The sequence below is a fragment of the Pleuronectes platessa genome, chromosome 2, assembly GCF_947347685.1.
Source record: "Pleuronectes platessa chromosome 2, fPlePla1.1, whole genome shotgun sequence".
Taxonomy (NCBI): Eukaryota; Metazoa; Chordata; class Actinopteri; order Pleuronectiformes; family Pleuronectidae; genus Pleuronectes; species Pleuronectes platessa.
In genome coordinates, this window is record NC_070627.1 from 1552239 (window position 1) to 1574426 (window position 22188).

The 22188-nt window shown below is 42.7% G+C and overlaps 1 protein-coding gene across 2 annotated transcripts; it reads right to left on the reverse strand.

Annotated features, from left to right (window-relative positions):
• Positions 1 to 1252: 1252 nt before the first annotated feature.
• On the reverse strand, positions 1253 to 14288 carry smpd4 (sphingomyelin phosphodiesterase 4). Of its 2 annotated transcripts, XM_053439075.1 has the most exons (20): positions 14199 to 14288; positions 13850 to 13944; positions 12792 to 12878; positions 11498 to 11634; positions 11327 to 11402; positions 11141 to 11249; positions 10743 to 10795; positions 10416 to 10567; positions 9840 to 9972; positions 9426 to 9497; positions 6767 to 6856; positions 5134 to 5288; positions 4745 to 4835; positions 4512 to 4609; positions 4270 to 4433; positions 3595 to 3800; positions 3247 to 3477; positions 3011 to 3142; positions 2768 to 2896; positions 1253 to 2674 (listed from the first exon to the last, which is right to left on the reverse strand). In XM_053439075.1, the coding sequence occupies exons 2-20, from the start codon at positions 13886 to 13888 to the stop codon at positions 2348 to 2350; spliced, it is 2481 nt and encodes an 826-aa protein (XP_053295050.1). In that variant the 5' UTR covers positions 13889 to 13944; positions 14199 to 14288; the 3' UTR covers positions 1253 to 2347. The 2 variants fall into 2 exon arrangements, with proteins under 2 accessions (XP_053295050.1, XP_053295059.1); XM_053439084.1 differs by lacking the exon at positions 6767 to 6856.
• Positions 14289 to 22188: the final 7900 nt, after the last annotated feature.

The following is a 22188-nucleotide window of genomic DNA, read 5'->3' on the forward strand; positions in this document are numbered from 1 at the left end:
TATACAAAAAATTATTCTGCTTTTGCACACGATCAAATTAAAGTCGATCTCCAGCCCAGACACACAAAACAAAACATCCACTAGAGGGCAGCACAGAGTGGTGTTGACGGGGGAGGAGGTCATGATAACCTGGCTCTTTACGAAAGATTCCCGAAGGCCGGACGATGTAACGTAGACGCCAGGAGTTTCGTAACAACTCATAAATCATTTCAAAATGTTCAATGTTTGATTTTAAGTTTCTTTCATCGTTCATTTATCGAAGGTCTTCTGACGCTCGGAAGAAGCAAAGAGACTCCGATCTTTAATTCCTTCTGCGATCAGGCTACTAGACTCAGACAGGCCTCATTTTAAATGATTCTTACCTGATAACGCACTTAACTAATGTCTGTTTATCATCTAATTGTCTATTTTTAATTTCTATTTATTTGTCCTCTTTAATCTTTATCTTCACGTCCTTCACCGACCTGTTTGTTTGTTGACACGTATCATATTTGATGTTTGTGTGATCGTAAGCTGGAAGTGAATCGTCCTCCTTGGGATCAATAGTTTTCTGAATCTGAATCGATTGGACTGTTTCTTCTTTATCCTTAAACCTTCAAAAGTAAATAAGTACAGAAATACTTAGTATAACGATGAGTAAGAGAGGAAGAGGTTAAGTTAAAAAGATAAAGAACTAAACTCTAAGTCTGACTAAAATAAAAAACTGAAAAGTTGTATTTTAATTGACAAATAGAGCATTTGCACTAGTTATTTTTTTTCTACTACTGTATTATCCCACCTATAGTGTATTCATATTTATATTTATCTTGCTCATAGCGTATTCATCATTCTTATATCATATCTTACCTCTTAATACTGTTCATATTCCACTTATATTTCTAACTGTACTTCCTATTTATTTTCATATTCCACTACGCACAATACTCTGCCTTTTTTTGCACTTCTGGTTAGATGCTAAACTGCATTTCGTTGTATATGTACTTGTACTGTGCAGTGACAATAAAGTTGAATCTAATCTAATGTGTTAATTTAATGCAGTAAATAATAGAGGAAGCATTATTTTCCTATAGCACATCATGAAAGTCATATTGCACCTGTTGAATTCATCTCTGCTGATTTTTACATTTCAATCTGTACATGAGACAAAGTATCTGCAATAATTACAGATCTTTAAATGTTTCTCTTCATTAGTTTGAGATTAAAAGATTGTTAAACATCCTATTATTGAATGAATTACACAACAAAACTAGAAACAAGTGCAAACAGTTTATTGAGCCTTTTGGACAAAAAGTATTTTGTCAAGTCGAATCAATCTTTAAATGTTGACAATGGTGAAAAAGACAAAGCCGGGAGGAAACACTGTTTGTGTGCAAAGTTTTCTCTTTACACATGAAGCACATTTTAAAAACGGTGAAAAGCCAAAATAAAAACATTTCTATTCATGCAACAGGATTCCTACACATCCTAAAGAAACTGTTTTGAAAAAGAACAGAAACACGTGAAGATAAACTGTTATTTAACTAACATCGTAACTTTTCTCTGTAACAAAAATAACTTTAATCAACTGAATTGAAAACCAAATCGATCATTTTATTTTCTGTAAATACAAAAAATACATTTTCTTTTTCAAGGTTCTCAAATATAAAACCTTGTTTCATATCATTTTTACTTTGAATTGAATATTTTGGGTTTTAACTGTAGACTGTGAATAACGATGGACGACATGAAGGCTGCTCGAAGGTCAAGTCTCCCCCTGGTGGCTAGCTGCAGTAGGTTATAAGCCCTGCTTCCACCAGTATGACATGGGACTTTAAAAATAACCTTATATAAAGTGTTCATGTTTCTGATCCGTTTGGTTTTAATACATTTTTGGATGATATAACAACGGCCTGAGACGTCGTGATTGACAGCTGAGACCAGTGATTTTTGGGTGGGACCTCACTTTGGAGGCTCCATCCAACAATCACTACTGCAGAGTCTCAAAACGTCATCGGCACAAGATGGCAGCGTTCCTATCAGAAATGTTTGGCTTCCTTTCTGGATAGTGGCAGGAAGTGGAGATGTGTCGTCCATCTGTATTTACAGTCTCGGTCTGAAACTGATGGTTGGATAAATGAAGACTCTAGTTTGGCTTTAGGAAAATGAAAAATGTTTTCTGAATATACAGGTCAAACAAAGAGTTAAGTAAACAACTGGCGGATTAATCGATGACGCACAAACAGGACCAGTCAACACTTAGTTCAATAGTTCTCACACACGTTTTACAACCAGGACAAGATGGCGTTGATCCAAACTGTCACGTGTGTGTGTTCGTGTTTTATCTGCAGTTGTGTAGAAACTCCTGGTCTCAGTTAGTGTGCGTTTTCAGTTTGTCTCCAAACAACGTCATGAAGAGTCCGAACAGGAGCCCCCCCGCGAGGATGATGAGCGTGCTGGACACGGGGCCGAGTGACAGCAGCGCTCCGAGCACGTAGAGGAGCAGCAGCAGCAGAATGGTCCTGTAGCTGGCCAGGGGGCGCAGGCTCAGCCTCGGGGGCCGGTTCCTCTCCAGCCTCAGACGAGACACCGGGCTCTGGCTCGTCCTCGTGGTGGAATCGGGAATCGTCAGGTAGTGACAGCCGAGCCGGCCCAGGAAGTCCGGCCGGGAGCAGAGCGCACTCATGTGTCCTCCGAACTGTGGGAGGACAGCAGAGGAAGAAGACACCTTCAAACTAACGCTTTTCAAACAGAAGCAGCTGTGATGACAGATGCTGCTGGAGGCACTGACCCGGTCATTGAGCAGAGAGGAGATCCTGTAGAACAGCCTGACCAGCAGGGCGTTCTCATAGCTCCTGATTGGCTGCAGCTCCGGGTCGCCCTGATACTGAAGGTCAAACCTGCGCTGTCCATTGATGATCTGCAGAGAAACACACACACATGCACACAGACTCAGGGTTTCAGTCTCTGCTGCTGCACACGGATCTCATCCACGACCTCCTCATGGACGTGCACAGTAATCTGAAGCACTGACCTGCCTCCGACCCAGGTCAGTGAGGATCAGCCCGTTCTCTCCCTGGATGCAGTCTGGCAGCTGCTTGCAGTTGCCGTCATCCTGAGAAGAACCCAGGTTTGAAATGAGCTGAGTCAGCTGCCCCTGGTTCAGCTGCAAAACAAAGACACCTTCAGTCAGAAACTTTATTTTTCATTTATATGAATAATCATAATAATCATATATCATCATGCAGGAATAAAAGAGGAAGATCCGACCTTGAAGATCAGACACAGGTTCTCCAGAGCTCTGTCCAGGAACTCGTGGGTCTTCTTCAGACACTCGCCGCTCTCCTCGGACTCGGCTCCAGAGAAAGTGTTGTTGTGGTCAGAGGAGCTCAAACCAAACCAGGACAGGAAGGAGGAGCTGGCGGCCACCTCGTTGGAGTGATCCGAGATCCTCTTGGCCGTCTGTCTGGCTTGTGCAATCATCTGGATCAACTTCATGATCTGTGGAATGGACCCTGGATTGAGATGTCGAGTGTTGGCCTCACACTGGAGTCAAACTGTTTGAGCCCTCCGGATTTAGACATGTCGTTAAAATCTAATAGATGAAATGAGACTTACTGCTCCTCTGAGCTCGGAGCCAAACATCTGTTTGTACTGACAGTCCTGACCCTCCAGGGAATAGACGTGGCTCTTCACCCTGAACACCATGTCCGTCACCACCCTCTGCCGGGACGACAGGAAGCTGCCGCCCTGGCTCGGCGTCAGGTAGCCGCGGGGCTGACGGTGGTGGAGGACGTGCTCCGGCTCCAGGAACAGCTGCTCACCTGCAGACAGACGCCGGGGTTAGTTATTTTCCCTAAATCTCATTTTATATATTCCAGATATGATGGTTTTAACTTGTATTAATGGTAAATCAGTGGAGTTGCTACACGTAGGTTTCCAACTGGAGAATTCTTTACAATGATAATCCCTCAAGATGAGATGCTACAGGTGCAAAGGTTAAAGATTTAACTAATATTACATTTTTACGGTTAAACATGTTTCTTTTAATTTACCAGTTTCCTGAAATTGTATGTAAATCTGTATTTTGGTCTAGAGCCTGACGAGTTATCATCTGGTTGATAAATATCTGCAGATTTGAGTCTTTCACAGACACATCAGTATTTGCTGGGTTGAAGATTTGGAATTTACAGAATAAACAATCCAGAAAAGACAAAGTTTTATGAAGAAGTCAGATTATTTTCTCTCCACTGATGAAGAATGTTTAACAATGACGTGGTCGCCCGTCCTGACCTTTCTGGATCATCTCCGCAAGGTTTGGCTGAGCGAAGACTTTGGCGACCCTGAAAACCATCAGTGCGTTTTTGGCGTTGACCAGATCCGTCCTCACGGTTCTGTTCAGAAAGACCTGGAAGAGCTTCGTGTACATGAGCAGGTTCTCCTGAGCAAACGACTCCCTGTGACACAGCAGAGTCAAACAGTCAGAACAACGCCATCGCTCCAAGTGACAACAGAAACAAAAAACCACCAGTCACCATTTGTCAGGTACGGTTCTGTTTTGGTCCGACTGAGGCTGGATCTTCTCCCCGGTGTATCTCCACGGCTGAATGTAGCTCAACCACGTCTCCAGCACCTGAACACAGGGTTGATCAGGTCTCTGAATTCTCTTTCACCAGCAGCAAACTTAGTTAACTTTATTGAATGTGTGTTGAATATGTTTCAGGGGTTAGGGTTAGAAAGGGTTATAAAAAATACAGCACAAACATACGGCTCTGAAAGAGGCGTCCAGAGGCCAGTGACCGAAGCAGTGCTGAAGAAACAGGTAGAGCTTCTGCTGAACGAAGCGCTGCACCACCACTCTGCAGGAGAGAGGCACATGAAGCATGACGTGGTCAGTGAGGGAGATTCAGAAACAGCTTCAAAGAATCTACAGAAACAACCGAGGTTCTGTCAACAGGACTGTGAAAATACTACAAAACGGATTTACACAAAACATGGTGGAGGGATGGACAGGGACCAAAGAATAACAGAGGACATGTTCACAGACTTTCTATTACATCGTGAGATAGGGCGCCAGGAGATAATTGATGGATCTGGCTGAAACCGATCTGACATTTAGAGGAATGATAAGTATGAGGACCGTGTAAAAAGTCGAACCTCTTGAACTCCTCCAGCGGGCTGGTGTGCGTGTGCGAGTGGAGCGAGGGCGAGGACGACAGCTGCTCGGGCTTCAGGCTGCTGGAGAAGGCGTGCAGATGTTTCACCAGGAGACGCACGACCAGCACGTGCTCCTCTGTCGGGGTGAAGGGCTCCTGCAAAGACAAGCAGTCAGCAAAGAGCTCCACTGACACACCACATAGTTGCAGCTCCCGCGGTCAATAGCAGCCAAACATCAACGCGTCCCGGTCCAGAAGCAGCCAAACAATCACCAGCAGCTCACAGCGTTCATTCTGTGACAGAGCGCAGGGTCCCACAGTCTGTTTGAGTTCAGCTGCTTCCTTTTGGTTCTGAATGGAGAAAATAACTTCTGCTGATATTTAACAACAGATCCGTTTGTTTCATGTCAGCATCTTCACAGAGTTTAAAATCCAAATGGTCGTTTTGAATTCTCACTTTTTGAACACAGGACTTCTTGGTCAGGACATTTGTCTCTGGCTACATCCGCATTTCAGTTTAAAAACTCATCATCGTTAAAGTGGCTAAGAAACCGCTGCTGTTTGCATCACATGACCAGGGAGCTCGACAGGTCACGTGACTTAATGGATCATTTCTATTACAGATCCAAAAGTCTCGAGTGGACGGAGATAATATTAAAACATAAGCGTGGATGTAGCTTCTGTGGATTAAAGACCATAATGAGCCCAATGATAACAGCTGTGCTCAGTTCAGACTTACTTCACCAATTAATACTGTGGTGATTTATAATGAGAATATACAGGCTGTTTAATCATGAATTTTGAAAATGGGTTTTGTTAATAAATAAACGGTGGGACCTCAGCGCTCGATGACCTGCTCATAGCAAAGCTGCTGTCAAACTGCTGCAAGTTTTCTTTTTCTGGATAAACACAAACACAAACTCTGTAAAGTTCCTTGTACTTAAATTTAGAGGAACAAATAAAATAATGACTTGATAATAAAATTATTGTAAGACTTGTAAACGTGTAAACTAAAAGATGATAATAATAACGTAGTAGAATCTTTTGCTTTGCAAAGAGTCAACAGAAAGAAACAATCATCCTCACAAACACGTCCGGCCACAGAAGCACACCAGTGTGAAAAGCATGCGTTAAAAAACAAGCAGCAAAGGAAACTCACACCAGAGCCAAAACAAATCTGCTCAAGACTCCAGAAGCTGCATCAGGATTTACTTTTCCTGTCAAGGATACTTCTCTGTCCAAATTCACAGTTTACTGAAATGTGTTAAAGGATTCCCCGCAGCTCAAATCCTCATCGTGGTTTCTGACACTGTGGATGAGATCTTTGCTTCTAAAGCTCATTAAATCTGACCTGAAGGAGTCGTCTTATCATCCGAGTATTTGGTGACGATATCCTGTACATCACAATTTACCAACTACTTTAACCTTTAATTTAATTTTTTGTTCCGTGCAAAAGTGACATAAGTAATGCAAACTAATCAGCTGTATCATCTGGAAGCATCAGGCTGGTGACCGGGCTGGTCTCACAGTGATGGTCAGTAAAAGAGAAGTATCCTCGACTGTGACTCTAACTGACTGAGGTTTACCTCCAGGGGGCCCCAGAGGGGCGGGGATGAATGAAAAGGTAAAAGTACTTGGTAGGTGTGGAGGGTCCCAGAGCCTGGTGGGGCGTGGGGTTGGCACGGCATGCTGGACATACTGAGGCGGTACTGCAGCAGGGCCAGCTGTTCACCCGTAACCACCAGGGGGGGGAGAGGAGGATGAGGAAGAGGAGGGAAGGACAACGACAGAAGGTGGAGGAGGAGGAAGAGTGGAGAGAGAGAGAGGAAGGGGAGAAGCGACAATAAAGAAGGGTGAGGAAGAGGAGAAAGGTAAAAGGGAGGTGGCAGGATGAAGGTATACACGTGAGAACAGGAGATAGAGGAGGCAACAAAAGAAGGAAAGTGCAACCAGACAAACAGTTGGCCAAAAACATTCAGGAGGAAAGTAGCAGAAACAGGGGAGGAGACAAACACAAATAAAATATTGACCGTGGAAACAAAACACTGCAAATGCTGGGGCTCGACTTCTCTGACTCTCCAGACAAACACGGTCACACGGGCGCAGGGATGGGAATTATTTCACAAAGGATTTAACTGTTGTGTTAAGAAAAAGGAAACTAATAAATCTAAATATTTCTGTGCTCTGCAGCAGAGCTCTCGAGGAGGCTTGTGTGGAAATGTGTTCAATCAAATGTGCTTGTTTGTGACAGAATGAATCAAATGAAGAGGCTGAACCATCGACTGTAAATAAACATGGACGATTGGTCGAGTGAACGTATCGACTGGACCTCGACACCACAGCTCTACTGCACAGGCTCCGAATAATCAATTAGGCCTCAAAATGGCAAAGGTGGAAAATTTCATATGATATTTTAGCAAAATTTCTGTGGAGGAAGAGGAGACACAGTGTTCATCTTTCTTTACAGTCTCTGTGCTGGACGAGCTCATCTGTGCTTCACATAAAAAGCGACACCACAAGTCATGGAGATGTTTCTGTGTTTTACGACAAGCTAATATTAAATTGAGTTTCATATTCAAGCTTCTATAATTCCCATCCCTGATGTTTAACATCATGAACAGAGGGAACTCAGAACTGGAAGATTTTGTTTTAAGTTTCATAAACAGGGGAAATGTACAGAGGATAGAAGTTTTGTGAAATGTTCTACTATGAGAAATTTAGATTAGGATTTCATCAAAAATTATCTGGCAAAAATCTTTCAATTCCAGTCCACTTGAAACAGGATGGACACAACAACACAGTGGTTAACACGTTTTTAACAGGTGAGCATTTGACAAAGACATCTGTTTGTGACGCAGCTCATTGGTCGGTTTGCTCACGGTTTCCTGTCCAGTCTCACGAAGCTGCAACGAAGCATTTGATTGGTGATCCCGAATAAAATCTAGAGAAATCTGCCGTTTTCACAGTGTTTTCATATTATATAAAATATATAATTAGAAATAAAAAATGACTGTCAGCTCTGAAGTTCTCCACGACTTGAGAACTTCAGACAAAAACCTGCAGCATGAAAACTGAACAGTGTTTTTGAGTAGTAATTATGTAATCTACCCAGCTGAGTGTAGAAGTATGTATGTAATAGGATACAACTACAGGACCTACTCATGTATGTATGGTGCAGGTAAAAGGACCAAACAGCAGCATTGAGTCTCAGTTTGAGTGGGTTTGATGTGTTAACAACTGATGTATTAAACATTATACGATTAAATGCTGTGGATGTTTTAATGCTCCTCCACAAATCATCTTCATTTCATTTTCTCTGTAATACAATATCTTTCTTTCAATAAGGAACAGGACGAGCTTTGGTTTGCTGCTGGTTGGACTGACTGGTTTTTGACTGGTCTCATCTGCTATGTGAGTCTTTGTTAAGATCAGCCTTCAGAAAGGACAGAAGAGAACAGAGACAGCCCTCTGACCTAAATACATTTAGTCTGTTTCGTCACTTGGTGTAAGAGCAGCTGGTGTGACTCTGTACAGTGAACCCTCCACAGTGCCACCGTGTCGTGACTCTATGCTGGTGTCTCACATGCATTCACACACAGAACAAAACAAACACTTGTGAATCGGGACTCGGACATGCAGCGTGTGAAGGACGTGAAAGAAAGCAAAAGCACTAACACTGGGAACACATGCCAAACCGCAAAGGCAGGGGTTTAACTCTTCTGCAACTATATTTACTAAAAAAATGAGGGATTTAAAAACATGTGAAATATAAACCAGACAATCAGATGCTTTGTTCTGACGTGTTCACACTGCAAGGAGATCAGTCACATCATCACATGCTACTGTAAAACAAGCTGCTCATCATTGACGGGCTGTGTCACTTCTTACAGTGTGAACAGTGTTGTGGGTGAAATTGTCAATCAGTAATAATAAAATACACATTTTTTCACAGTTGTATGGAGTTGCTGTAAAATATACATCTTCAACTAATGGACAACTTCACCCCATCAGAGTGTTTATTTTCAAACTCAATTCATTCACAGTCAAACAATGTCAGGGTCAGGTGACCTGGAGGCCGACCAACCACAGAGCTGCAGGCCAGAGCCGGCGCACCGCCCTGGGCCTGCTCCGACACAGATGGTGGAGATGGGAGGAAACGGGTGGAGGGGCTGTGGATAGCAGGTCCACAGCCAGCCGTGCCATGCTGCAGTACAGGGGAGGGAGGGAGGAGGGCAGGGAGGAGGGAGGGAGGAGGGCAGGGGGGTGTCGGGGGACACATTTCTGTTCTCTTACCTTAACCTGAGGAGACTGAAGCTTCTGGTACATCTCCAATGAGTAGTGATGAAGCCAGACCTCTACAAACATCTGAGGTAGAGACACATGTTCATACTTAATGTAAAGCAACGCAACACAACAAAGAGCTGTAAACACACAACTGATATCAGAGCAGGAACAAACTTGAGTTCAGCTATCATGATATGGATTCATGTTTTCATTCATTGATAATCACTCAAACTCCAGGATTTGTTGCTTTGCTTTTCTCTCTGATACTAAAGTGTCTAAGTTTGTTTTCCAACTGAATTTGAAGACAAAACTTTGACATCATATTTTGCCCTTTAGTAATTAATCAGAAGATCAATTAACAAATCAAAGTCAGCAGCTGTACATGTGAAACGCACTGACCCACAGCTGGATTCTGTCCCGTACCTGTAACAGAGTCTCTGACCTCCAGATCTCCTGAGCTGAGGGCTCTGCGTTCACTGAGGGCTGATGGAAGATGTGATGTTTCAGGAGACTGGGGCTGTGGACGCCATAACCAGCGAAGGAAACGCTGGAAGATCTGTTGAAGTTAAGGCAAGAGGGAATTAAAGCAACTGAAAGAATAAATGATCAATCAATATCCACTTCTTTTGTTAAATAAGGCAGATGAAAAAAGCCTCCTAATGATCATGTGATCTGGCTGAGTTCTTCAGGTAGACGTGACTCAAGCTGCTTTCAGACACGCACTGAGCTCTGCAGTTCCTGTTTTCTCCAGAGGAGGTGCATGTGTGAACGCCACAGACGCAAAGAAGTTAAAAGTTGTGTCACACACGGACAAAGATGTCTCGAGAGTTTGTGGTGAAAAAACACTGAAAATCTAAACTCAACATTCTAATATTTAATCGAAATCGCTTTGTGCTACGAGTCATTTTAGATTTTGTCAAATAAAACTATAAAGAAATAAAGTTTAAGTAGCGTTCAGTTGTGTTTCAGTTGAGTTGTGACTGTTCTCGGTGTAAATACCTCGGTGACGGTGCAGTGACCGAACCTCTGGAGTCGGAGAAAGGAGACGGAGGCACCGTCCCTTCACTGGGGAGGAAATACTTCAGGTAAGTGTCCACCAGCACGAAGTAGGCACTGTCTGTGGAGCTTCCATGGTGGCCTTGAGGGTAGCTCTGAAAACAAAGAACAGTTTAGTTTTTTTCCATGTGGAAAGCTCAAAAGACGTAAAGTTAAAAATCTTTGTGTCCAGGTTTAATCCCACGGTCCATCGTTAGTTGTTCATTTCTCTCGTTAATATGCCACATAAGTTAAAACTCAAAAAGAACAGTCAAACTCTGGCAGACTCACCTTTGGCGTGATGAGACAGTAGGCAAAGTTAAACATGAAAAATTCAAATGGATCTGAGGAGAGTTAAGGATTAACAAAGCTCGGCTCATAGTCATATCTCACAGTTACAATACACAACCGCTGCTGATTAGAGATTAAGCAATAGATTGAGTTCAAAAAATAAGTTTCACATTCTCTTACAGCTTCTCTCACTGAAGGATTTGCTGCTTCTCTTTGTCACACATGTTCTTAAACTGAACAAATGTAGAATTAAGACTGTAGCTCAGAAAAACACTATTTTAAGACATTGGTTCCAGCGCAGGGAAGTTGTGATTCATACATTTTACTACTTAAAACCAAAATAATTTAATAATCTGATTCCACAGAGAGATCTCAGTCTGGTGTGTTGTGAAGGATACTGAGGGCGAGGTTCAGGCTCAGCAGACCGGACAGGGGGAACTGCAGCTTGTTGTGGAACAGTGGACAGTCGGGGAGGACTCCTTCCTGGATACAGGCCTTCACAGGACCCTTCATGAAACAGGACAATTTAGTAATAGTTGACAATATTCATTAAGCTGTAAAATACAGGACAGAAATGTTCTTACCGGGAGATAATTGACGGGTATTTCATATTTGTACTCTTCTGCTTGAAGTTTGTACACAAGTTTCATCATCGGCCCACTGACAAGGAGATAAGAAGAAAAAGAACAATGTTTTTGACTTGATTCTTCAAACCAAACAAACTTGGTTAATGGGCACACAGACAAACCGACTACCTGGGGTGTAGAAAATCCATAACAATGTGGTACTCGTTGCTTCTCGAGTGCAGGAGTCGCAGGTTCCAGCCGGCGAGGACGCCGTCCAGGCTGCCAAACACACACTCCACCAGCCAGGGGAAGATCAGGTGCAGCTCCTGAGAGGAAACACACACACACACACACACAACGCAGACACAACGGAATCAGACACAAGATATTTTAAAACAATCAACTGATGAACAGACAAATCCAAAGAAAGCTGTGGTCAAATTAGAGACAGTGACACAGCTGTAATGAAATACACAGTATACACACGCAGGGAAAACCTCAGTTTAGTCAGCTGATATCTGTGAAATGATAAAAGTGCAATTATATTCTTAAATAATATATTATATATATATATATATAAATAAAATATATATATATGGGTTTATATCGCCACCCTGCTGTGACAAGCCTTCAGCACAAATTTAGGCTCATAACAACGCAAAGGTGAACAAAACAACAAAGAGCAGAAACCCCAAAACTCACTCACACACACACAGACACACAAACACACACACATACCCTTTGTGTCATTCACTGAAAAGCCCAACAGCTGCCCTCAATCCGAACTTCAACTGTTCCACAGTAACACTCTCACATTCCAAGAGGAACAAGTCAGTGCTTAATGCACCAGTAATAATAATTCAGAAGCTCGAATAGAGAAGAGTTCGAACAGCTCAGTTATCTAAATCTTTTATCTTACACTTCTGTGAATCTATTTCAAATCACAACACAAAGTAAAGAAGAGAGGAACATTGAACTCAGCGGTCAGTCACAGTGACAGCAGCTGTCTCCTCTAAATGTTAAACAGGTCAACTCAGCTCAGCTCCAGTCAGACACTGAACCGCCAAGTGTCTGCATCAGAGGAATCCTGTGACGGCCCTTTACAAACACTTGGGTCAATAAGCCACAGAGATGAAACAGCATTGTCAAAACTCTGGTTCATACCATAAACTACAAGACAGCGGCTGTTTGTATTGTGGTTTTGGAATTGTCCCACGAAATATAACCAGAAAAAATGCAAATCTGTAAATATAACAGTGGATTGTTTCCTCACATGTAACGATTTACCACCAACAAGGAGGTTCTCATTGTTTGTGTGTCTGTCAGTGGGATTCTGTAGAATCAACTGCATCAATTGTGTTTGCTCGTATCCACTTCATCTTATCGTCTCACAGGCCAACGGCAGATTGATCTCAGCAAACAACAAACCACACCCAACCCATCAGGGTGCAAGCACGAGACGGTGGGAGAGCGGACGTCTCACCTTAGCAGGATATTCATCGATGATCTTCACCAGGTCGTGGCATCGCTGGAGCAGAGGTTTGGTGGTGGCATCGGCTTTGAGGTTTGCCTGGAGCAGCCACACAGAAAACAAGAGTTAGAGCCCGAAAGTCAGTTCAGCCACAGATTCAACCAGTCACGTGGCTCTAAGAAAGACTGCAGCAAGTATGGCCTTATTACAAAATATATATACACATTGCACATTTATAAAACAGCCTAATAATGAATTTAGTATTTCTTTTTTATGTGATTTATTCTAGATTCTGTTTCTATTCTAAGTTTTGATTCTTACAATATTTGTCACTTCAGGGTTCATACACATTATGACCAATGGATTTCCATGACTTTCAATAACTTTAAACCAAATTTGCATGACCAAACATTTTGTGAAATCTCGGCGTATACATGAACAATTGACACAAATGTAGTATTTAAACTAACAATGAGAATTCCAACTCATACAATATACATTCAATTACACAAATGAAAGGGAGACAATAGTTTGCACCGGCTTCCCCACCGATCTTTTCAGTTAGTGTGAGAGAGTAAGCCTGCTTATATTTTGAGCGTATATCTTTTAAAAGCATTTGAATTATTTAAAACTCAAAACTTTTTTTTTATTTTTCTTTTTTTTCAAGCACTTTTCCAGGCCTGGAAATAAACATTTTACAATTCATGACTTTTCCAGGTTTTCCAGGACCGTAGTAACCCTGCTACTTGCTCTGCTGTGTGGACTTTTCTCAATATCCACCATCAAATCTCTCTTTGGCTTAATTTTCCCGAGGGACTTTTATATGTGCTCGTAATAAACAGACTGAAGAATATAAATATAGGAAATATTAGATCATCATCACGATGTTAGTCTCGTGACTGTTTGAAGTTTTCAGACAGGTCCCTGCTCCTGAGTGAGGAATGTGGTTTGTGAGTCTTCACACGCAGAGGAGGACCGACACATGATGGAGTGAGATCCACACACACTACACAACCACAACACCAGTGCGTTGATAGGGATCTGCTGCAGTGGGAAGCGTGTAGACTCACCAGTAAGAAACTGGGCGGCTGCAGGGTGGGAGCCGCCATGGGGGAGCCAGACGTGTCCTCTCGTTTAAGATCTGTCCCTGTGTCCTCCAAGCTGCCTGCGGGACACACAAACACAACTTCAGGATTGTGTCTTCAGTGGTGTCCTCCCTCTGGAGACACACACAACCGGGAGAGCTAGCGCGAGCGGGCTAGCTAGCGACGAGCTAACGGACTTAGCTCCCGAGCGCAGACACAAGCAACCGGGACATTTGAACGCGAGTCCCGGGTAAACAAGCAGCAGCGGCGCCGGGGACACGTCCAGGTTCCCCCGCGTGAAGCTCGTTCAAACCCGCCGCCGACAGAAACTCACATTATCCTCCAGTTTACCGAAGAACCGCTTTTCCGTCCATGAGTTCAAATCTGACGCAGGCGGTGGAGCGTCTTCTTTTGCAGGGGACAGCGCACGTCTCTGCGCGCTACCGCCGCCTAGCGGAGCCTGGAGGCACTCCACACGAACTGCAGGCTGTTCTCTTCATGGACTGTGTATGGAAAATAATGAATTTATACATATTCATATTGATGGGCTGCATATAAATGTAACTGTTCTCATAGGGGTTTCGTAGGAAATGCTACGAAGAGTAGAGCAATCGAATTTGTATGTATTCCACGTTATTGTGAGTCAGGAGGGTGGGGACACGTGATCCATGCGCTTTACGGAAAATGTAATATTTTCATCATGAAATTGTGTTTTTGATCCAATTTGTAGCAAAAGTGTGCTTTTAATTTTCATTTTCATAATCATTCAGATTGTGTGTTTGATCTTTAGCTTTTGCGTTAGTTTTAGTTTAATTTAGACTTTTATCAGAATTCTATCGTTGTGATGGTTGTTGCTGTGAACGCTTCCCTCGCTGCCCACTGAAAAAATCATTTCCTTTGAGCCAGAACATAATGTCTTAGAGGACGAGGAGCTGGTATGGACTCTCAGAGTCTCTGAGAAGGACCAGGGTCTTCAGAGACCCACAACATCCTTTGAGCTCCTCAGATGAGTTTCTGAAACATCTAGATTCTCTTCAGAGGACGAACCTTTGTCAGTTGCTGGAGCCGAACAGAACCAACCTGACCTGTTGGAGCAAAGTGTTCACAGAACCACAGACTGTCTGTATCTGCATCACTTACTGACACTGATGTACTGGGTGTGTTAGAGGAGGATAACTACAGATAGTTTAATACTATTATCCTTTAATTTGCTTTATCCCATCAAGTTAAACATTTAGGAACACTAGGAATCGAGCACTCCGTCCACTGACCACAGTGACTCTACACTGTTGTGTGGTGCACACTCTCCTTAAAGGGACGGATAAGGGAAGTTTAAATCAACGTCTGGTTGGTTCAGTTGATCTCTAACTCACCCAGAACATCTCAATGTCTCCAGACTCATCCTGTCCCCAAAACACCAGATGACCTCAGTCAGCTTCCTGGAGACAGGTCCATGTGTTTATATTGAGTAGTGATGTCAGAGGTGTCTACCACAGTGTGTCCTGAGAGACAGTGAGACAGTGTGTGTCCTCAGTGTGTGTCAAACTAAAGCTGGATCTCAGAAAGATCTCCAGGAAATAATGAAGTGGCTTCGTAGTTCAGACAGGGGCGTAGCAAAAGATTGTAATAATAAGGGTATCAGCCTGAGGATGGAGTAGAGGCAGCTTATACATGGCACTAGGCCCAGTTTAATGTAAAACACAATTTTATACAATATATATAGTAGCAATATTTATCCCTGCTGCGCCTCTCCATCAGTTTGGGTTAAAAAATGTTGAAGACCCCTGTCAGAGTATGTGATAGTGAACTCTTATACAAGTACAACATTGCAAACCCTTCATATCATACTGGTTTATGTCATTTGTACATCCACCAATAATCCCACACAGCAAAGCATTTCCTGATCTACACTAAAACCAATCAACAGCATTTAAACTGAATTAATACAACCTCACAAAGTTCATGTGTCTGATTTTAAACTCAAGTTGATTTCAATGTGTTTAACTTTGTGTTGAACTAAATCAATTTGTGACGTGAAACCAGGAACTTTAAGATCATAAACAAACATATACACAGAATGTGGTTCTACACACATGGAGACACACTGAGGGACAAAGGTGGACAATAATAAAGACAAACTTAAACACACTGTATGTGACTCTTTACAGAGGGTTTATATATTCTGCTTGTGTTGTGTCATTTCATAAACACAAACTTCATGTGAATAAAAACAATCGGGGCAAGAAGGTTGCTGGTTTGAATCCAGTTCAGATGGGGTCTTCCTGTGTGGAGTCTGCATGTTCTCCCCGTGTTTTCTCCAGGTGCTCCGGCTTCATCTCGCAAACACATGCAGATTAGGGGTTGTGTAGATTGGAGACTACACACAAGCTGCTGCTGCTTCAGCCTCTGGATCCTCAGGACACAGCTCAGCCTCCGTCCACACACACTGTCCTCTTCACACTCAGCTCCACTCAGATCCCCCCCACCTGTTGAGAGAAGAAGACATCAGTGTCACAGAGACTCACTTCATCAGCTGTGAGTCAGTGATGCAGCTCATCCAGTAGAAAGAGCAGCAGGGACTTCAGTCCTGTTCAGAGGTGGAGCAGCTTCCTCTCTGCTTCATGTTCACGTGTTGGAATGAACACGCTAAGAGCTCAGTGTGTGTCCTCTGCATGTCAAAGTGCAAAGTGGACACCTGAGAGGTGGATTTACTGCTGTTACAGGTGAAGCCATGTTTCACTGTGTGTTGATGAACATCTGCTTCTGACAAACTGGGACCAGATGAGACAGATGGACCTTAGCAGAGGTTCTGCTCTGTATAAAGAGCTCCTGGTTACCATGCTGATGTTACAGATGAAGACAACACCGTCTCTGTCCCTCGTGTGAGGCTGTCGGCTGTGGTCCAGCTTCATTTCCTGTTCAAATGAAAGCAACAACAACTGTCGTCTTCAAATCAACTCTGACTCTGACGACACATATTGACTCTGAGGACACACTGGGGTGGAAACCTTTGTCTTCACTACTCAATAGAAACACATGGACCTGTCTCCAGGAAGCTGAGGTCATCTGGTGTTTTGGGGACAGGATGAGTCTGGAGACATTGAGATGTTCTGGGTGAGTTAGAGATCAACTGAACCAACCAGACGTTGATTTAAACTTCCCTTATCCGTCCCTTTAAGGAGAGTGTGCACCACACAACAGTGTAGAGTCACTGTGGTCAGTGGGCGGAGCTTCTATACGGGTTGATCTCCAACTTAACCTGGAGCAGGTTAGATGTTCATCAGAAGTTACCATGGTGATTTACCTCGTTAAGAAGTGGACGAGCTTCGTAGAACTGAAAAAACTAAACCTGAAGTTAACCTGATAACCACAAATCCTGCTTGGTAGCACAGACCCTGGATCTGTGATACTGACTGTGTTTAGTAAAATACTGATGAAAGCAGCGTGGACTGACTCCAACCATCTACTGACCTCAGAGTCTCCAGTCGACAGGTTGGACTCTGCTGTAGATCAAGCAGCTTCTTCACTCCTGAGTCCTGCAGGTCATTGTCACTCAGATTCAGTTCTCTCAGATGAGAGGGGTTTGACCTCAGAGCTGAAGCCAGAGAAGAACAGCTGATCTCTGACAGACTGCAGTCCTTCAACCTGGATAAAGAATAAAACTTAACTTTAAATTAAACTGAATTCATGTGTGAAAATAACAGACACATATTCATGTCAGCACAGACTCATAACATGGAAGATAAATATGAAATCAGACATGTTGGAGTAAAAACAAGTCCTGATTCAGTACAAATAGATTATTTGGACCCGGTCTCTGTCCTGCAGATCAGTTTTGGAAATCCAGAACTAAACTCAGTGTTTTAACAAGTAGCTGAATATTTAAAATGTCACAGATAAATTAATGAATGTATTCATGCAATGAATGAAGAGGAATTATGTTAAATCATAATTAAATGAGATAAAATGTGTATAAATGCTGTTTTATAGATATGAGATCTACAAAAGTCAGTCAGGGAACTAACCCCAGAGTCTCCAGTCGACAGGTTGGACTCTGTAGAAAACCACACAGCTCCTTCACTCCTGAGTCCTGCAGGTCATTGTTTCTACTCAGATCCAGTTCTCTCAGATGAGAGGGGTTTGACCTCAGAGCTGAAGCCAGAGAGGAACAGCTGATCCCTGACAGACTGCAGCCCCACAACCTGGATAAAGAATAAAACTGAACTGTAACTTAAACTGAGTCTGTTTTAAAATGAAGGAGTTTGACCAAACATCACTGTCTCTGTTTTCAGACCTGAAGTCTGATTCCAGTTGTTCTGGACATTTTCTGGAACTTTTCCTGCAGCCTCCTAATAAAGTTTCTGAGTGAGTCCATGTGAGAATAGAGTAGGTGAATGTCCAGAGGATTCACAGAGAGCGAGTGGACGTGTTGAGGACACAAACATGTTACGGACATGAAACTGGAAGAACACAAATATCTCAGAATGAAGAAGAGGCGCCGTACACGTAGAAGACGAAGACGTCAACTTGGAAACACAAGGAGATACCAGAGCTTTTGTTGATGAGGGCCGACGCCGGTGTGGATGAGCTGTAAACAACAACACTGAACTTTCCACAGCAGGATTTATACTTCATGTCCGGCCTCCTGCTGCTCCACCCGTTCTTCATATGTGAAAGTCAAAGTCCAGAAAATATCCAGACACTTGTTTACAAAGTTCATGACTGAAAACAACTTGAAAGTCCTTGTGTCCTCGGGGTTCCGGTGTTTGTAATATATAACTTCACCACTAGATGTCTCTAATTCTCTTGTTGGACATGTTCAGGAGTCATATATGTGAGCAAGTGGACTACGTTCACATGTACGACACTTGGAGACGTCACTAACTCCTTCACAGTGAACCTGTAACTTAACATAACGGGAGCCTGAGGAACATGTGTGTACAGGGCGGGACAGAGATCTAGTGGTGAAGAAATAAAGGCATGGACGAAACCGGTGTAAGTCCTGAAACCAGAGGAAGGGTTTCCTGTTGGAAATGAACCCAAAGTAAAAGAAACAGGGCTGAAGAACTTGGTCCTACAAGTAAAAGACATCAAATATAATCAACTTGGACTCTGGACCCTGAGCCCAGTCCCAGAACACAAACGCAGCACGCTGTCAAGTGGTCAGTCCACAGGACCACCGGGACAAGTCCTGGTTAGCTTCAACAGAAATATTACATGTACACATTGTCCAGCATTGGATTGTTTCTCTGTCAGTAAAACTTCAGTCACATTGAGCTTGACTCGGTTTAGTTGCAACACGACACTTCACCACTAGATGTCACTACATTCTACACAATTTTAACATTAAAACATGATGTCTGACCTAAGAGTCTCCAGTTGACAGGTTGGACTCTGTAGAAAACCACACAGCTCCTTCACTCCTGAGTCCTGAAGGTCATTGTACCTCAGATCCAGTTCTCTCAGATGAGAGGGGTTTGACCTCAGAGCTGAAGCCAGAGAAGAACAGCTGATCTCTGACAGACTGCAGCTGCACAACCTGGATAAAGAATAAAACTTAACTGTAAATTAAACTGAGTTCATGTGTAAAAATAACAGACACATATTTGTGTCAGCACAGACTCATAACATGGAAGATAAATATGAAATCAGACATGTTGGACTAAAAACAAGTCCTGATTTAAAACAAATACATTTTTTGGGACCCGGTCTCTGTCCTGCAGATCAGTTTAGGAAATTCAGAACTAAACTCAGTGTTTTAAAAAGTAGCTGAATATTTGAAATGTCACAGATTAATGAATGAATGGATTCATGTTCTATATAAAGAAGAGTTATGTTAAATTGAAATTAAATGAGATAAATTGTGTATAAATGCTATTTTATAGATATGAGATCTACAAAACTCATTCAGTGAACTGACCTCAGATTCTTCAGTCGACAGGTTGGACTCTGTACAAAACCACACAGCTCCCTCACTCCTGAGTCCTGCAGGTCGTTGTTACTCAGATCCAATTCTCTCAGATGAGAGGGGTTTGACCTCAGAGCTGAAGCCAGAGAAGAACAGCTGATCTCTGACAGACTGCAGCTCTTCAACCTGGATAAAGAATAAAACTTAACAGTGAATTAAACTAAGTTCATGTGTGAAAATAACGGACACATATTCATGTCAGCACAGACTCATAACATGGAAGATAAATATGAAATCAGACATGTTGGACTAAAAACGAGTCCTGATTCAGTACAAATAGATGGACCCGGTCCCTGTCCTGCAGATCAGTTTAGGAAATCGAGAATTAAACTCAGTGTTTTAACAAGTAGCTGAATATTAAAAATTTCACAGATTAATTAATGAATGGATTCAAGTTATGTATGAAGAGGAATTATGTTAAATTGAAATTAAATGAGATAAATTGTGTTTAAATGCTGTTTTATAGATACGAGATCTACAAAAGTCAGTCAGTGAACTGACCTCAGAGTCTCCAGTCGACAGGTTGGACTCTGTAGAAAACCACACAGCTCCTTCACCCCTGAGTCCTGCAGGTAGTTGCCATTCAGGTACAGTTCTCTCAGATGAGAGGGGTTTGACCTCAGAGCTGACGCCAGAGAAGAACAGCTGATCTCTGACAGACTGCAGTTCCACAACCTGATAAAGAATAAAACTTAACTGTAAATTAAACTGAGTTCATGTGTGAAAATAAAAGACTTTGACTAAACATCACCGTCTCTGTTTTAAAGCCTGAAGTCTGAGTCAAGTTGTTCTGGACATTTTCTGTAACTTCTCCTGCAGCCTCCTAATAAAGTTTCTGAGTGAGTCTACGTGGGAATAGAGCAGGTGAATGTCCAGAGGATTCACAGAGAGCGAGTGGACGTGTTGAGGACACAAACACGTGAGACAGACGTTAAACTGGAAGAACAGAAACTTCTCAGGGTGAAGGAGAGGAGCCGTACACGTAGAAGATGAAGACGTCCACTTGGAAAAACAAGGATATTCCAGATCTTTTGGTGATGTAGGCCGACACCGGTGTGGATGAGCTGTAAACAACAACACTGATCTTTCCACAGCAGAGTATGACGTCATGTCCGGCCTCCTGCTGCTCCACCCATTCTTCATATGTGAAAGTCAAAATCCAGAAAATGTCCAGACACTATTTTACAGAGTTCATGACTGAAAACAGATTGAAAGTCCTCGTGTCCTCGGGGTTCAGTTGTTTGTAATATGTAACTTCACCACTAGATGTCTCTAAATATCTAGCTGGGCATGTCCAGGAATCGTATACATGGACAAGTGGACTACATTCACGACACCTGGAGACGTCACTAACTCCTTCACAGTGAACCTGTAACTTAATTTAAGTTAACGTAACCATGGTTATCATGGAGATATGTGTTTTGACTCCGGCCCTCATCTGAATGTTCCCACATATTCTTGTTGCTGTGAACGAGTCGGACCCGGACAATCTCCTGCTGATGCTTTAGTTCCAAAAAATGTCCGATCCAATTGTCAGAACATGTTCCACAGTTGATGTGTGAAAGGGCGAGCAGTTCTATGATCATGTTTTCTTGAAGTGGCGATGATCTGAGCAGCAGTTGGACCAGTTGAAAGTGGTGCAGGGAGCCTGAGGAACACTTGTGTACAGGGTGGGACAGAGATCTAGTGGTGAAAAGATAAAGGCATGGACGACCCTGTGTAAGTCCTGAAACCAGAGGAAGGGTTTCATGTTGGAAATGAACCCAAAGCGGAAGAAACAGGGCTGAAGAACTTGGTCCTAAAAATAATTCTATGACAACTGAAGCTACCACAGGTTATCTTTCATCTTTGTAGGGGGGGTGAAGGGTATTCATGACACTTCACCACTAGATGTCACTACATTCTACACACTGAACCTTTAACATTAAAACATGATGTCTGACCAGAGAGTCTCCAGGTGACAGGTTGGACTCTGTATAAAACCACACAGCTCCTTCACTGCCGAGTCCTGTAGGCCGTTTAGACTCAGATCCAGTTTTCTCAGATGAGAGGGGTTTGACCTCAGAGCTGAAGCCAGAGAAGAACAGCTGATCTCTGACAGATTGCAGTCCTCCAATCTGGATAAAGAATAAAACTTAACTGTAAATTAAACTGAGTTCATGTGTGAAAATAACAGACACATATTCATGTGAGCACAGACTCATAACATAGAAGATAAATATGAAATCAGACATGTTGGACTAAAAACGAGTCCTGATTCAGTACAAATAGATTATTTGGACCCGGTCTCTGTCCTGCAGATCAGTTTAGGAAATCCAGAACTAAACTCAGTGTTTTATCAAGTAGCTGAATATTT